The sequence below is a fragment of the Saccopteryx bilineata genome, chromosome 1, assembly GCF_036850765.1.
Source record: "Saccopteryx bilineata isolate mSacBil1 chromosome 1, mSacBil1_pri_phased_curated, whole genome shotgun sequence".
Taxonomy (NCBI): Eukaryota; Metazoa; Chordata; class Mammalia; order Chiroptera; family Emballonuridae; genus Saccopteryx; species Saccopteryx bilineata.
The window spans coordinates 114474372-114490885 of NC_089490.1; the positions used below are offsets into that span (position 1 = coordinate 114474372).

At 41.7% G+C, this 16514-nt stretch overlaps 1 protein-coding gene across 1 annotated transcript in view; it reads right to left on the reverse strand.

The window, feature by feature from the left end:
• PLBD1 (phospholipase B domain containing 1) overlaps window positions 1–16514 on the reverse strand; it is a 72599-nt gene that overhangs the window by 36167 nt on the left and 19918 nt on the right. The window contains exon 2 of the mRNA XM_066264532.1: window positions 14758–14977. Coding sequence (XP_066120629.1) covers window positions 14758–14977 — 220 coding nt within the window. The remainder of the gene's footprint in view (window positions 1–14757; window positions 14978–16514) is intronic.

The following is a 16514-nucleotide window of genomic DNA, read 5'->3' on the forward strand; positions in this document are numbered from 1 at the left end:
CTGCATCTGGCAGTGCAAGCATTGCCCAGCTGGGCGTACGACAGTGTGGACCAGCTCCTGGCAGCACTACCATCTCTGCATGCACCATTTCAACTGTTATCCCAGACTCAGTACAGCAATTTGTGTTTTGTGTCTTGGATATTTTTCATTAAACCCTCCCAAGATGTCTACCAAGAGGAAATTGTCTTTGCAAATATTAAACCAGTTGTACTGGTAATGCAGTTTTTTACTTAAATCTGACAAATGTAAAAATAAGAAACAAAATGGTGTAGAGATGATACAAATGGCATAAAATGAACAAAGAAAATTATGATATATAACAATAATGAAAGAAAATTATGATAAAATATTTTTATAAATATTAAAAATTTTTATAACATCATTTCACAGTACTGTACATATAGCCTACTCAACTTACAACCAAATCATGTTACGACCAGCCTGTCCAAACCAATCGTGGTCGTAAGTCGAGCACTAGCTGTATCTGTCACTTTAACTTGTTTATTTCTTTCAACATTACATTTTTTAAAGAAATATCAATGTTATCATCTGCACTTAAATTTATTCTTTGCATCTGCTGATACTATTTCATGGTGTGACTACTATAATAATTCATGTATATATACCCATGATGGACATTTAACTGGTTTTTTATTTTTTACTATCATAATGCATTGTCATATATTGTTGTAAATGTTTCTTTTTAAAGACTTGAATGTTCTTCTGGGATATATTTAATATATAAAAGCAGAATAGCAGGGACATATATTATTGATATATATTGATATATAAATATATATTTATATATATATATTGACTAGATATTGCCAAACTTCCCCACAGTGACTGTACCAATTGACATTCCCACCAGCTACTAGACTTCTCCTTGCTCCACATTCTCACCAACACTTGATATGGTCAGACCTTCTAATTTTCAACAATTTGGTGGATTTTAAATGGTTTCTCATTGTTTTAATTTTCATTCCCCCCAGGATAATTGGCTATTTGGGATTTCTGATTTTAAAATTTACTTTTAAAAAGTTAAATGTGCCCTGGGCAGGGCTCAGTGGATAAAGTATCCACCCAGTGTGCTGAGGTCACAGGTTCGATCCCCGGTCAGGGTACATACAAGAATGGCAAGTTGATGCTTCTTTCTCTCTTTTTCCCTTCCCTCCTTCCTCTCTCTTTCTCTCTCTCTCAAATCAATGGAAACATTTTTTCCAAAGTTAAATGTGTCTCATATGCTGTACAGTAAACATTTTTGTGTGTGTGTGTGTATTTTTCTGAAGCTGGAAATGGGGAGAGACAGTCAGACAGACTCCCGCATGCGCCCGACTGGGATCCACCCGGCGCGCCCACCAGGTGCGATGCTCTGCCCACCAGGGGGCGGTGCTCTGCCCCTCTGGGGCGTCGCTCCATCGCGACCAGAGCCACTCTAGTGCCTGGGGCAAAGGCCAAGGAGCCATCCCCAGCGCCCGGGCCATCCTTGCTCCAATGGAGCCTCGGCTGCGGGAGGGGAAGAGAGAGACAGAGAGGAAGGAGAGGGGGAGGGGTGGAGAAACAGATGGGCGCTTCTCCTGTGTGCCCTGTCCGGGAATCGAACCTGGGACTTCTGCACGCCAGGCCGACGCTCTACCACTGAGCCAACCGGCCAGGGCCCAGTAAACATTTTTATTGAGATATAGTTGACACATAACATTATGTAAGTTTAAGAGTTTGAAGGATGCTACATGTTGATGTGACCCATTTATATTTAACAATATGAATAACGCTGTGGTGTTAGCTAACACCTCTATCAGGTCACATAATTATCACTTTTATTTTGTAGGGAGAACAATTAAGATCTAGTCTTCTGGCAACTTGGAAGTCTATAACACCATATTGTTGACAACAGTCACTGTGCTGTGCACTAGATCTCCAAGACATACTTACCTACTAGTTGCAGGTTTATACCCCTAAACAACTTCTTCCAATTAAACACTTTAAAATTTTTCCCATTGATTTGAAAGAGTGATTGGAAGAGAGAGCGAGGGGGGAGAAGGGACAAAGAGAGAAGCATGAACTTGTTGTTTCATTTAGTTGTTACATAGTTGTGCTCTCATTGATTGCTTCTCATATATACCCTGAGTAAAGATAGAACTTGTAACCTTGGTGTGCTGGATCGACACTTTATCCACTGAACCACCCAGCCAGGGCCTTTAACATTTTTTAATTGATGAAAATAATCCTTTTATATTTATTGTAATTTTTATATATTTGGATTTATTTCTAAAATATTTTCTGTTTTCCACTTTACTATCTTTTCCTTTAACCCTTTCTTTTGCTTTTTATTTAGATAACATTTCATTATCTTTCTTTTTACCTCTGCTGATTAGAAGCTGTAAAATGTATTTCTGTTCTCCTAGTGATCATTAAAAAATTTAAAAACGGCCCTGGCCGGTTGGCTCAGCGGTAGAGCATCGGCCTAGCGTGCGGAGGACCCGGGTTCGATTCCCGGCCAGGGCACACAGGAGAAGAGCCCATTTGCTTCTCCACCCCTCCGCCACGCTTTCCCTCTCTGTCTCTCTCTTCCCCTCCCGCAGCCAAGGCTCCATTGGAGCAAAGATGGCCCGGGCGCTGGGGATGGCTCTGTGGCCTCTGCCCCAGGCGCTAGAGTGGCTCTGGTCGCAACATGGCGACGCCCAGGATGGGCAGAGCATCGCCCCCTGGTGGGCAGAGCGTCGCCCCATGGTGGGCGTGCCGGGTGGATCCCGGTCGGGCGCATGCCGGAGTCTGTCTGACTGTCTCTCCCTGTTTCCAGCTGCAGAAATATTAAAAAAAAAAAAAAATAATAAAATTAAAAACATTTACAACTATTCATTTCCTTATGAAGTCTAAGTGAGTTTTATATTTCTCTTCCCCTTTAAACAAAATGCACATTTATTAGCCAGCTTTAACTGTCTATCGACCTCCCCTATTATATCACTGTTCAAAACTTAAAGTTTAGTTTTGTTTTTTTTAATAGAATTTTTCTATTTAAAATTTTTCTAATTTTTTTTTCTTTTTTTTTTTTTGTATTTTTCTGAAGCTGGAAATGGGGAGAGACAGTCAGACAGACTCCCGCATGCGCCCGACCGGGATCCACCCGGCACGCCCACCAGGGGCAACGCTCTGCCCACCATGGGGCGATGCTCTGCCCCTCAGGGCGTCGCTCTGTCGAGACCAGAGCCACTCTAGCACCTGGGGCAGAGGCCAAGGAGCCATCCCCAGCGCCTGGGCCATCTTTGCTCCAATGAAGCCTCGCTGTGGGAGGGGAAGAGAGAGACAGAGGAAGGAGAGGGGGAGGGGTGGAGAAGCAGATGGGCGCTTCTCCTGTGTGCCCTGGCCGGAATTGAACCCGGGACCCCTGCACGCCAGGCCGACGCTCTACTACTGAGCCAACTGGCCAGGGCCTAAAATTTTTCTAATTTTTAACTTTTACAGTCAAATTTTATAACTTCTTTGGTTAATGCAAGTCTGTGGGTGGTAAAACATTTTACTTTATATATTTGAAAGTATCCTTTTGTGAACCCTCATACACTGTTGGTGGGAATGTAAAGTAGTACAACCATTATGGAAGAAAGTATGGTGGTTCCTCAAAAAACTGCAAATAGAACTACCTTATGACCCAGCAATCCCTCTACTGGGTATATACCCTAAAACCTCAGAATCATTGATACGTAAAGACACATGTAGCCCCATGTTCATTGCAGCACTGTTCACAGTGGCCAAGACATGGAAACAACCAAAAAGCCCTTCAATAGAAGACTGGATAAAGAAGATGTGGCACATATACACTATGGAATACTACTCAGCCATAAGAAATGATGACATCAGATCATTTACAGCAAAATGGTGGGATCTTGATAACATTATACGAAGTGAAATAAGTAAATCAGAAATAAACAAGAACTACATGATTCCATACATTGGTGGAACATAAAAACGAGACTAAGAGACATGGACAAGAGAGTGGTGGTTACCAGGGGTGGGGGGAGGGAGGACGCAGGAGGGAGGGAGGGAGAGAGTTAGGGGGAGGGGGAGGGGCACAGAGAAAACTAGACAGAGGGTGACGGAGGACAATCTGACTCTGGGTGAGGGGTATGCAACATAATTTAATGACAAGATAACCTAGACATGTTTTCTTTGAATATATGTACCCTGAATTATTAATGTCATCCCATTAACATTAATAAAAATTTATAAAAAAAAAAAAAAGTATCCTTTTGTGACCTTGCTCTTGAATGATTTAAATGGTGATAGAATTCTAGTTCTTTTTCCCCAGTGCTTTTAAGATATTATTACCCTCCTATCTTCTGCCTCTATAGCTGCTGTTGAGCAGTATGCTGTTGGTATGGTTAGAATCCCTCTGTAGTCAATGTTTTTCCTTTCTGACAGCTTTGAGAAGTGTTCTCTTTATTCTCAATTTTTCGTAGTTTCATCCACTATGCTGTAGCAATTTAACAGTCTGTGTCTTCCAACTAACGACTCTTCCTTTTTCCAATTTTGATCATCTCTCAACTATTACTCTGTCAACTATCGCTTATCCGCAATTCTCTCCAGTTTCTCAAACCCCTCTATCTAATAACAGCTGTCTCATTATTTTTACCCCTTTATCTCTTTGGGCAGCATATTATGTAAATCAGTCAATGCTAACTTCTGATACAGAATTTTTTCTCAGTCCAGGGTGTGCCCATTTATCAATATTAAAAAAAATTAATTTTCATAATTTTTACATATAATATTTCAAATAAGGTTTTTTAAAATACCTACATATCTTATTTCTTCTTTTCTGTTTCATAAATTTCTCAAGTTTTCCTTCATTTATAACTTAGAGTGTCATAAGCATATTTAAAATCTCTGTTAAAACATTCTATAAAATTAATCTGAAGTGTATGCATGATATTATTGCTGATTTTGTTGACTTTTTCTTAGCATTCAATTTGTATATTTTGGAATTTCAGTGTGCAGGCATTTTAAAAAATTTATTTAAGCTCTCTCTGTCTGTCTTTTCCTGCAATGCACAGGTAACCCTCCGCAGCAAAGAATTCAACCCCAAATGTCAATGGTACAGCAGTTGAGAAACCCTGAAACAATGAACATTAGTCTTGACTGGCAGACAGTAGCTGAGGCTGTGCCCGTACCAGGAGACAGGACAGATGGAGGTATGAGAGGGTAACGGAGCTACAACTACCAACATTTTTTCCTTTTTTTTTTTTTTGGCAAAGACTAGATTTTTCAATTCTGACATTGAGAGCAGAGGGAGAGAGACTTCTATTTGAGACCAGAAGTGGAGGCCTCGAATAATCCAGCTCAGTTCGGGGGCCCTGAGGAATACAGTCCACTTGCAAGCTCCTTGGGTTAAGGCCCTTCTCTGACTCCTCGGCCTGCGGTCCTTCACCTTCGTGTGGTGGAGCAATAGAGTTCAAAGTACAGGCTTTCAATTCTGAGTAAACTTGGACTCCACTACTTCTAGGCTCTATGACCACATACAAGACTGCTAATTCCTCCACATTCTGAATTCTCATCAGAGCTAACTCTAGGATCTGTGTCACAGATGTGTTGGATTTAGTTTCAGCCCCTATGGTGTGTAAAATCCTAAATTCCCTCCTCAGTTGGCTGAAACTTTGCTCACCTCTACATCTCGCACGGAAATTCTCCTGTGAGAATAATAAAGACCATGTCGCCCCACCTTCTCCTGAATCTTTCTGCATTACGTCATAGTCATACCACATTATGTGGCACTCACTCATCATCTGCTGTTTTCTAATTGCTTTGACTTCCTGAGTCAGAGACTACCTTGGGTTTCTTTAGTATTTCCCATGGTGATTATTCCATTTGAGTATGTGTGTGTGTGCGCACACACACATACATGTGTACACATGTGCATGTGCATAAACTCTGTAATTAGATAGCCTGGTTTCCAACCCTAGCTGCTGCTTACTAGCTTTGTGACTTTTCCATCGATAACATGGAGGTAATGCCCTGACGGGATAGCTCAGTTGATTTGAGCAGCATCCTGATATGCCAAGGTTGTGGGTTCGATCCCCCATCAGGGCATGTACAGGAATCAACCAGTGAATGCATGAATAAGGGGGAAGCAAATTGATGTCTCTCTCTCTCTTCCTCTCTCTCTAAAATCAGTAAGTAAGTTTACAAAACATTCAACAATATGGAAATAATAATGATAAATACCTCATAGCATTGTGGTAAATTAAATAAATTAACATATGTAAAATACTTTGAACACTGTCCGGTATTTTTTTTATTTATTTATTTTATTTTATTTTATTTTATTTTTTTACTGTGTGGTATATTTTAAATGTTTTATAAGCACTAGGTATCATCATCATCATTGTTTGGGTCATGTTAAGTTCCAGATAATTACTAGTTCACGGGTCTTTTGATATTTTTGAGGCTGAGACTGTGTCTTGCTTAGCTTTCCTTTGCCCACAGCCTTGACATGGAAATATATTCAGTCTCTAACTTCAAGAGAGGCAAGTTCGGGGTGTGGAAAAGATTTTTGAGCTATTTCTTGGCAGTAGGCCAAACACACACAAAAAAGTATCATCATTGACTACTTTCTCTACTTGTGCCATAATTTTGATAACAACTTCTTTTAATCATAGTTTTAGCAACTGTTCTGTCAACATATTGACTTAAAAGGAGCTGTCTTTGAAGAACATACTTAGGAACTAACTCTCCCCGCAACCTTTCTCTCTGTCCCCAGAGCCTGGTACCGGGAGTGTGGCAGGTGTTTGTTGCACTGAATTGGCTCATGCTCTCTGGGTAATTCCAGAGGTCATTTCAGCAGCCACTTCATTAAAACTAGAGCAGATCGGGTGCCCATACCCTTCATCATTCTCCCCAGAAAGGTTTCATGACTCATTTTATTAAAAATCAATCTATGACGATTTATCTTTAGCAGCTTTGACATCTTCAGTGATATATCAGAGACTCCGAATTTGCAACCCGTAGGTAACCACCCCATAGAGTTAAAAAAAAAACAAAAAACAAAGAAAGAAGCTCCAATTTGTCAAGGTTGCTAGAACTTCAATACATGGCAATATGCACCCCACACTTCGGATTCATCTCTGATGCAAGTGGAACAATAACATGACTCAATTTAATGTAATAAGCATGTAATTAACTAACTGCTGGGGTAGAAGCACTGGGCCAGGTGTCTGGTGAGGTATACAAAGATGAATAGGATAGAGACCCTGCCCTCCAGGCACTAACAGGTGGTGCAGGGCAGAGCTTGAGCTCCAATCCAGTGGAAATGGAATCAGAAAAAGCTTCATCAGGATAGTGTCTGAGATGGGTCTAGGACAAGCATGGCCAACATACGGCCAACGGGCTGGATCCGGCCCACGTAATGAGTTTATGTGGCTCGCGATTATATTTTTAATATTCTTTAAAATCTCAGCTACTCAGGCCCTGGCCGGTTGGCTCAGCGGTAGAGCGTCGGCCTAGCGTGTGGAGGACCCGGGTTCGATTCCCGGCCAGGGCACATAGGAGAAGCGCCCATTTGCTTCTCCACCCCTCCGCCGTGCCTTCCTCTCTGTCTCTCTCTTCCCCTCCCGCAGCCAAGGCTCCATTGGAGCAAAAGATGGCCCGGGTGCTGGGGATGGCTCTGTGGCCTCTGCTCCAGGCGCTAGAGTGGCTCTGGTCGCAACATGGCGACACCCAGGAGGGTCGCAACATGGCAACGCCCAGGATGGGCAGAGCATCGCCCCCTGGTGGGCGTGCCGGGTGGATCCCGGTCGGGCGCATGCGGGAGTCTGTCTGTCTCTCCCTGTTTCCAGCTTCAGAAAAAATGCAAAAAAAATAAATAAATAAATAAATAAATAAATAAATAAATAAAATAAAAAAAAAAAAAAATCTCAGCTACTCAGAAGCGGAAGCGTCTTTGATTATTGGAAATTGAGATATTTAAGAAGATAGTGATACTAGGAAAAGAATTCCAGGTGTGACTAATCTAGGGTTAACTTCCAATAATTGGTTGAATGGATTTGTGATACTTCTTTATTTTTTTAAAAATTCCATTATAAAGATTTACAACTTTTGTACTCGTCTGTACTCAATATGAACTGTTTGACATTTAGTGGTAATGTGAAACCCACATTCTTTTAGGCGGAGGTTGCCAGTGCGCACCCAAGGTCAAACAATTCGTTATTTTTGTGGTCAAGTGTGTTGAATGAAGTGGCATTGTAGCATAGACAATAGTTGCAGTTGATAACTAAAAACGTGCCCAGGCTGTTTGTGAAACGAAATAATTGTTTTATTTGTAATATATATAACCCCTTCAAGCTCATTCTATTAATTAAATATCGTTTCGATTGATTGTGATACAGTTTGGATATTTATATGATATGAATATTTTTATTAAAATAATATTGTATATTAAAATTTTCACTCACATTTATTCATAAACAAATTATATAATAAAATTTTGTTTACCTAAATGAATTGTTTTTGTATTTAACATTTTTTAATTTTAATATTTCGTCTGGCCCAAGAAAAAAAATTTTTCTTATCTGGCCTGGGGGCAAAAACTGTTGGCAACGCCTGGTCTCAGAGGTTGAGCAATGTTTCCATTGGTGGCGATGGGAGAAGCAGCATCTGGAGCTCAGGAAGAAGGTGTGTGAGGGGCAGAGGGGAAGGGGCGTCACAGCACAGCCCTGGAGCCTACCTAGAATCAGAGTGTTTGCGTGGCAAGGTTAACAGCCTGCATGCAGTAAGTGACTCCACAGGAGATGGGTGGGGGCAGGGACGGTGGGAAACGAGGGAGAGAAGAACAGAGCATGAGGAGGGGCAAGACGAGCGAGTGAGCAAAGCCTCTGAAAATATCTAGTGCCTACTCCACACTGTGGCACAGCCAACCTGCCACGGCCGCGTAGGGGGAGATACCTGCCCGGAGCAGCACAGGAAGCTGGCCTGGAGCTTCATGAAAAGTACAGAGGCTGGGCCCAGCACCAAACTGTTGTTATCTGGAAGTGTTGTAGAAGTTCAAGAAAACACCAACCTATTAAACACTTCAAAGGAAACAACAGAGGATTTGAGAATATTTCTTTGTGTGTCTTCGTTTGGTGTCTCAAGTATATCATAGGTTGAAAAGAACAAATTGTATTTTTTGGGGTGGGAAACCACTCTCCTTATCTGAATTTCTCAACTGTTCACCCACAATATTCATTCTGTCGGACCCTTCCTCCTGCCGAGGACCAGGAGAGAGTAAGGAACAGCACTTCATTTTAAACATGGTGATGCGGGGGGAGCATCCTCACACTCCCACTCTCCCCGCAGCTGCCTGCACATCTTTCTGAAAGGAAAGCAAGAAAAGATGGCCCCTTCTTTTGACCTCTGGCACAACTGCTTCTCCGACCCCCACCGCTTTCTCAGCTCAGGCTCAGAAGCCCTTGCTCCAAGGCTGTGTCTTAGTATGTGGGGCCAATCAAACGTGGCGGAGCACCACAAGTAACAGTCCCCAGCAGTGGATTATGGTCTTATTTGATACAATGATATTTATGTGTGAAGATGCTATTACTTTGCAAGCAATTGCCCATGTGTGTTGTAAGGTACCAGAAAGCTGAAAAATTGATATTGATATTCTAGAAGGAAAGGTCAGGCTTTCCTGTCCCGTCCTTTCTTTGGGGAGGGGAGGGAGAAGAATGTATAAGTTTCTGGCTTGCAAGAACAATGGGTCATTTAGTTTTAAATCTAAAATAAAGGTTAACCAAGAAACTTCTTCTCTTTCAATGGGAGACAAGATTTACATACCACCTTACATTGATTGTTGTTCCTCCCCCTTCTTGGAATCTTAAGGGTAAAATACCTCTAGGCTAGTGAGGGAAGATGAACCCTATAATATTTGTAAACATCTTTGATTCTGTTACCTTGAAAGTCTTAATGTTTCTGTATATCCCCTAAACAAATGTTATCAGCTTGTGCCATGATGTCATGCTCTCCCCCGCCTGGTGTATGATCAAGGGTATATAAACAGCCCCTGGTATATTTTTGGGGCTCACACATGATTTGGGTCTGCTGCACCGTGTCAGCTATATGTGGCTGGCATATTTAATAAATCTCCTTCTTTAATAAAACTCTTCAAAATTCATCTGGACTTGGTGTCTATACATAAACCAGATGGAGTGAGGTACAATACTTTTCAGAATCTGGGGTACTGTACTTTATAACATGTGTAGCTGAAAACAAGCCAGCAATCAAAGAGAAAAGCCCAGCCTGTGACTTGTGTTCCTTTTCTACTAATGGTTTTTTGGCTACAGTCACAGCTTCCAGATGGTTGACATTTAAGCTCTTCCCTTGTGCTTTGCTCCAGAGAATGCTGGGTACCTTTGCTCAGAGAGAGCCACACTGCCCCTCCCTGCTCAGTCCAGAGGATGGCTGTGCAGCTGACAGCAGCAAGTCCTTGCTGGTGCCTTCAGTCTGGGAGTCACTACCCCATGAACCCTTCCAGCATCCCCTCTGTTCAGTCTCTCTGCTGGAGCTCTTGTCAGTGTGAGCCCAGCTTTTCAACTTAATTTGGCATTTCTTCTTCCTTCAAAATAAACACTTGGGAATCAGAATGTATAATAAGCCTTCATCTCCTGGACCATATCAGAAGAGCAGGAGGGAAATCGATAGCCTCCTCCCTCTCTTTGCTCTTCCCCAGCTCATTGTCAGCAGTCTGTTTTTAGCATGCTGGGTCACATCCCACTAGTCTGACTCTTAGCTAGGCACAGAGCAAGTCCTTTAAATGCTTGCTGATTTGGAAATGCCCCTACTTATTTGACTTTTCAGTAACGCATTTAGAATGACCACTTCTGAAAAATTGCTTATGGGAAATGACCTTCTAAAGAGAATTTTGATTGTAATTCTCCCTCCTCTTTTTCTTTCTTTCTTTCTTTCTTTCTTTCTTTCTTTCTTTCTTTCTTTCTTTCTTTCTTTCTTTCTTTCTTTCTTTCTTTCTTTCTTTCTTTCTCCTTCCTTCCTTCCTTCCTTCCTTCCTTCCTTCCTTCCTTCCTTCCTTCCTTCCTTCCTTCCTATCCTTTCTTCCTCCTATTTCTTTTCTTCTTTTTCCTTATGCTTCTCAAAATATACAGATACTGACTTCTCTCTTCCAGCCCCTTCAGTTCTTTATCATGCATCTTCCTGCTCACCAGTATCTCTCATTCAATGAGATATATCAAAGTCCCTGCAGAACTGTCGTCCCTCACTCTTGGTTCTATAAACATATATGGGAAGCCCATCCTTGAGCAGGTAGGGAGAATGACCATAGTCATGAATACAATACAAAGATGAACAGAGAGGTTGTCTTTCAAATTCAAGGAACCTCCGAACACTCTACGCTGGAAATAGAGGATGACGACCATTGAATGGGCCTCCAAAGCTGTCCATGATACGGCCCCCATTTGGCTTTTTAAACCTGTTGCCCTCTGCTGGCTCAATCAGAGCCTCTACTCCTCGCTCACTGTAAATGCAATGTACTCATTTCAGACTCAATGCTTTTTCCAGTACTCTGTTCTGTTAGTCTCTGCCCAGAATAATTTCTTCCTTCTTCCCAACCAAGCCAAATGGTTCTCATCTATCAAGTGCCAGACCCACAACTCATTCCTTCAACAAAGCTTTCTTTGACTGCGCTGGCCCACAGGGTGACTTGCTCTCAGACTCCTGAGGTACTTAGGATTAAAACTCCCTTTTTAGGTTGTTCTGTACAGCAGAAATGCTGTCAAAAGTTTCCCGACTCTTCCCTAAAGACAAGCATTAACTGAGATTGCTAGACTGGTCTCTTCCTCACTCCAGATAGTTCACCTGTGGGCTGCTGCTACTGGCCTGAAGGGAGGGCTGACTCAGTTGCCAGATCTTCAAAATAAAGATCAATATGCAGGGAGTTATTTGTTTTAATTTTTTTTAATTTTTAATTTATTATTTGTTTTTACAGAGACAGAGAGAGTCAGAGAGGGGGATAGACAGGGACAGACAGACAGGAATGAAGAGATGAGAAGCATCAATCATTAGTTTTTCGTTGCACATTGCTACACCTTAGTTGTTCATTGATTGCTTTATCATATGTGCCTTGACTGTGGGCCTTCAGCAGACCAAGTAACCCCTTGCTGGAGCCAGCAACCTTGGGTCCAAGCTGGTGAGCTTTTTGCTCAAACCAGATGAGTCCGCGCTCAAGCTGGTGACCTTGGGGTCTCAAACCTGGGTCCTTCCGCATCCCAGTCCAACGCTCCATCCACTGTGCCACCGCCTGGTCAGGCTGTTTTAATTTTATAAGACTGACTTACACATGTGGAATTTTCTTCGAAAAGAAATGGCAAAGGCAAAGTAAACAAACAATTACTGAATAGTAGCTAAGTGTCATTTTTTAAGAAATAAAATTTAAATAATTTTTACTCTAAATTAAAAGTATTATTATTAAAAAAGTTATCCCAGAATGGCTCCTTTTTCTATGGATGTTCTTGGCAAGTGAATAAAGTTCATCAAGGATAGGTCCAAGCTTTATATTAAGGATAAGGGTGGCCTGACCAGGTGGTGGCACAGTGGATAGAGTGTTAGACTGAGATGCAGAGGACCCAAGTTTGAGACCCCAAGGTCGCCAGCTTGAGCGCGGGCTCATCTGGTTTGAGCAAAAGCTCACCAGCTTGGACACAAGGTCTCTGGCTCGAGTAAGGTGTTACTCGGTCTGCTGTAGCCCCACAGTCAAAGCACATATGAGAAAGCAATCAGTGAACAACTTACTAAGGTGTTGCAATGCACAACGAAAAACTAATGATTGATGCTTCTCATCTCTCCGTTCCTGTTTGTCCCTGTCTATCCCTCTCTCTGACTCTCTCTCTGTCTCTGTAAAAAAAAAAAAAAGAATAAGGGTGACCTGACCTGCGGTGGCACAGTGGATAAAGCATCAACTTGGAATGCTGAGGTTGCCAGTTCGAAACCCGGGCTTGTCTAGTCAAGGCACATATGAGGAGCAGCTACTACAAGTTGATGCTTCCCGCTCCTCCCCCACTCCCCTTCTCTCTCTCTCCTCTCTCTAAATAAAATCTTTTTTTTAAAAAAGGAATAAAGGTGAAATGACAGAAAGTCACCCCCAAAAGTGAAATGTTAAAACACATTTTTCCTGAGACCTAAGTATATCGGAAGTGCCACTTTTGTCAGAAGCCTTCTCAGTAATACTCCTGAACTCTCGAGCAGGGAATACCAGTATCTGAGGTAGACATGCTTCTCTTTACAACAGTCTCAGAGATTAGAGCTGCTGTCTTCAGATTATATAGTTTCCCTGAATAACCCATTTTGCCTGGCATGCTCATAAAAGTTCATCTAACGTAACTTATATTCATACACCTCAGTCCAAATTTGCAACTCAATCTAAATAATGCAATCAAATGAATGGATACAAAAATGGATCAAGATTTGGAGTGAAAGATGAAAAGTTAAAAAAGAAGAATATTAAAGTAAATAAAAAGAAGCAAAAATTAAAAATGCAAAGTTCAGATTGGTACATGTATACTGTAACACAATTTTAAATATGTCTTTAAAATCTTAGTTTATCGAGACTAAGACATGGACAAGAGTGTGGTGGTTGGGGGGGAGAGGGAGGGAGGGGGGAGAGGGAGGGAGAGGGGAAGGGGGAGGGGGAGGGGTACAAAGAAAACTAGATAGAAGGTGGCGGAGGACAATCTGACTTTGGGTGATGGGTATGCAACATAATTGAATGACAAGATAACCTGCACATATTTTCTTTGAACATATGTACCCTAATTTATTGATGTCACCCATTAAAATTAATAAAATTTTTTAAAAAAAATCTTAGTTTATAAAGTTTTATACATCTCTGAGTAGTATCCTATGAGAAGGGATGCCAATGGTAGGGTAACAAAAATTTTATATAAAAATAAAAACAGGAATTTCTAGTTTAAATTTAAAAAGAGCAGGTCAATAGCTAGTCATTCAACATCAGATATGATCTTCGGAATGCAGACACAGATTAAGATCGCACCACATCTACTATGACTAAGGCGGTAGCAGCGCAAAATAAGGTTTGGCTAAACTGCACTCAACAATCTGGGTCACAGAGAATAAAAAAAGAAAGCCAACTCATCAAGACACTTCATGTCAAAGAAAGAATGAGCCTTGATTAAATGGATTACAACTTTCTTTTCCTTAAAGGCCTGAAAAGGATGGGTCCTGACTGCATTACTATGAACTACATTGGAGTTATTTTTATAAGACAAAGGAAAGGCACAAGAACAAGCAACAATAGAACCAAGAGGTACATATTTATATCAGACATTAAAATTTCAATTTCTTTACCCATTTGAAAGTAATGTTCTAAAACTGTAGGAAATAAACGCTCGTATATTTTATTTTTAATTCATCTTCTCTGTTTTGTAGTTCTCAAAGAGTCACTCCACCTCTCACTTGCTTTCTACCGAACAATAAATATCCATATAGTAGGGTGAGATGGTTTAGCCCTCTCTCAAAATAGTTTCAGGAGAAGGAAAAGATTTTAAAAAGGTAAGTGCCACGAGAATTGAATAGTGCCACAATTGGAGGTTTTGTTCTTTCTAAGCATAGCCAGGTACTGATTATAGGTACAAATGTAAATCTGGTACTGTTTCTATTGTATGCGAAGGGCCTCAGCTACTAACGTACAATGCCAGAAAGACAAGAGCTACACTGTTGGACAAAGCAAGAGACAGAGGTTGCCTCCTAGTTCACCATGACTGGGGTACTTACGGGGCAGTGAGGTAGCCCTCCAAAAAACCGGCCACAAACATGATGAGCTCGTTGCTCAGGGACTGGGATCCATACCCCGCTTTGATCTCCAGGATGCCCCAGCCAGTGCTGTTCACAGAGTTATTATAAAAGCCATAAGCATCCCCGTTTGTGTCCAGTGTGTCTGTGACATGTATTGTCTTTTCAGTAGGTATCCAGTATGCAGTTGCATAGTAGACTCCTGGAAGAAAAGAAAAGGAAATAATGATAGAATGCCATTCAACTGATTTACTGATGCAAATTTTTTTCTATGTAACCAATAACCCCAATGCATGTTTTTTTAAAGAATTCTATACTATTAGAACTGGGAAATCTGCCATTATAGTTTATCTTTGTCGCAAGGGGAGAGAAAACCATGAGCCTTGATCAAGGGGGATGAGCCCATAGCAAAAGTATCAGTTAAACCTAAGGGAGCAGTTAGAACATCACAGAGGTGGGCCTAAGAGCTCCATCCTTAGAGATGGGATTCTGGGCAAGGCCAGGGCTAGGTGCCTGGCCCACCTCTTCATTCAGCCAAAGAGAGAATTCACATCCCTGGTCAGTAAGGCTTTCCATTCCCCTCAGCAGCTGGACCACAGCATTCATATTCTCTGGCTCCTTATCTTAGCTTTCCTGCTTAATTCTTACATATGACATTAGGTTCCTATTTCACAGAAAAATTAGAAAACTATCACCTGTGATCCCCTCAAGTTCTTGATAATTTTATAAATTCATTGTCACAACTTCTGTACTGTATTCATTTCTCTCTTCTTGTTCACTTCAGTCCCCCTACCCATGCAAGCTCTGGATCCCACCACTCTTACTTGCTTTAGAAACTTTGTTCCATCCTTTATCTTCTTGCTGCTGCACTCCTAAAGTGCTCTCTCTGCAGTGCCCCCTTTAGTAAATTGACAGGCTTCATTGTGTCACAGATCCAAGCAAGCCCATCACAGAAGCTCTCTCTCTGGATCCTGTGAGCAGCCTTGGTTACTGCTAGAATCTCTCCCTTCATAAAATTACTACATATTGTAGACAATGCGCTAGATCAGGGACTCTGCTGGGACTCTGCTGGGTGCCACAATGAAGGGATCAGTTTCAAGTCCCATCCACTTCACTTACTCATTTTCCTCACCTCGGCCTGCATCCAGCCCCACCATGCTGCCGGCACTGCTCTGGCTGGGTCACTAATGGAGTCCTTGAACCCCAATGTTACACAAAGGTTGTTGTGTGGTACCAAAAAGCTAAAAATTGATGTTGATATTTGGGAGGAAAGGTTAGGCTTTCCTGTCCCATCCCTCCTTTAGGGAGGGGAGGGAGAAGAATGTAGAAGGTTCTAGCTTGCAAGAACAATGGATCATTCAGTTTTAAATCTAAATAAAGGTTAACCTAGAAACTTCTTCTCTTTCAACAGGCCGCAGAATTTACCACCTTGCATTGATTGTAGTTCCTCCCCCTTTCCTGGAATCTTGAGGGTAAAATACCTCTAGGCTAGTGAGGGAAGATGAACCCTGAGAGATTTGTAAACATCTTTGATTGTGTTACCTTGAAAGTCTTAATGTTTCTGTGTATCCCCTAAACAAATGTTGTTAGCCCATGCCATGATGTCATGCTCTCCCCCGCCCGTGTGTGATCAAGGGTATATAAGCAGCCCCTGAACTATTTTTGGGGCTGCATGATTTGGGCCTGCAGATGCCTTGTGTCAGCCATATGCAGCCAGCATATTAAAATTTCCTCCTGTA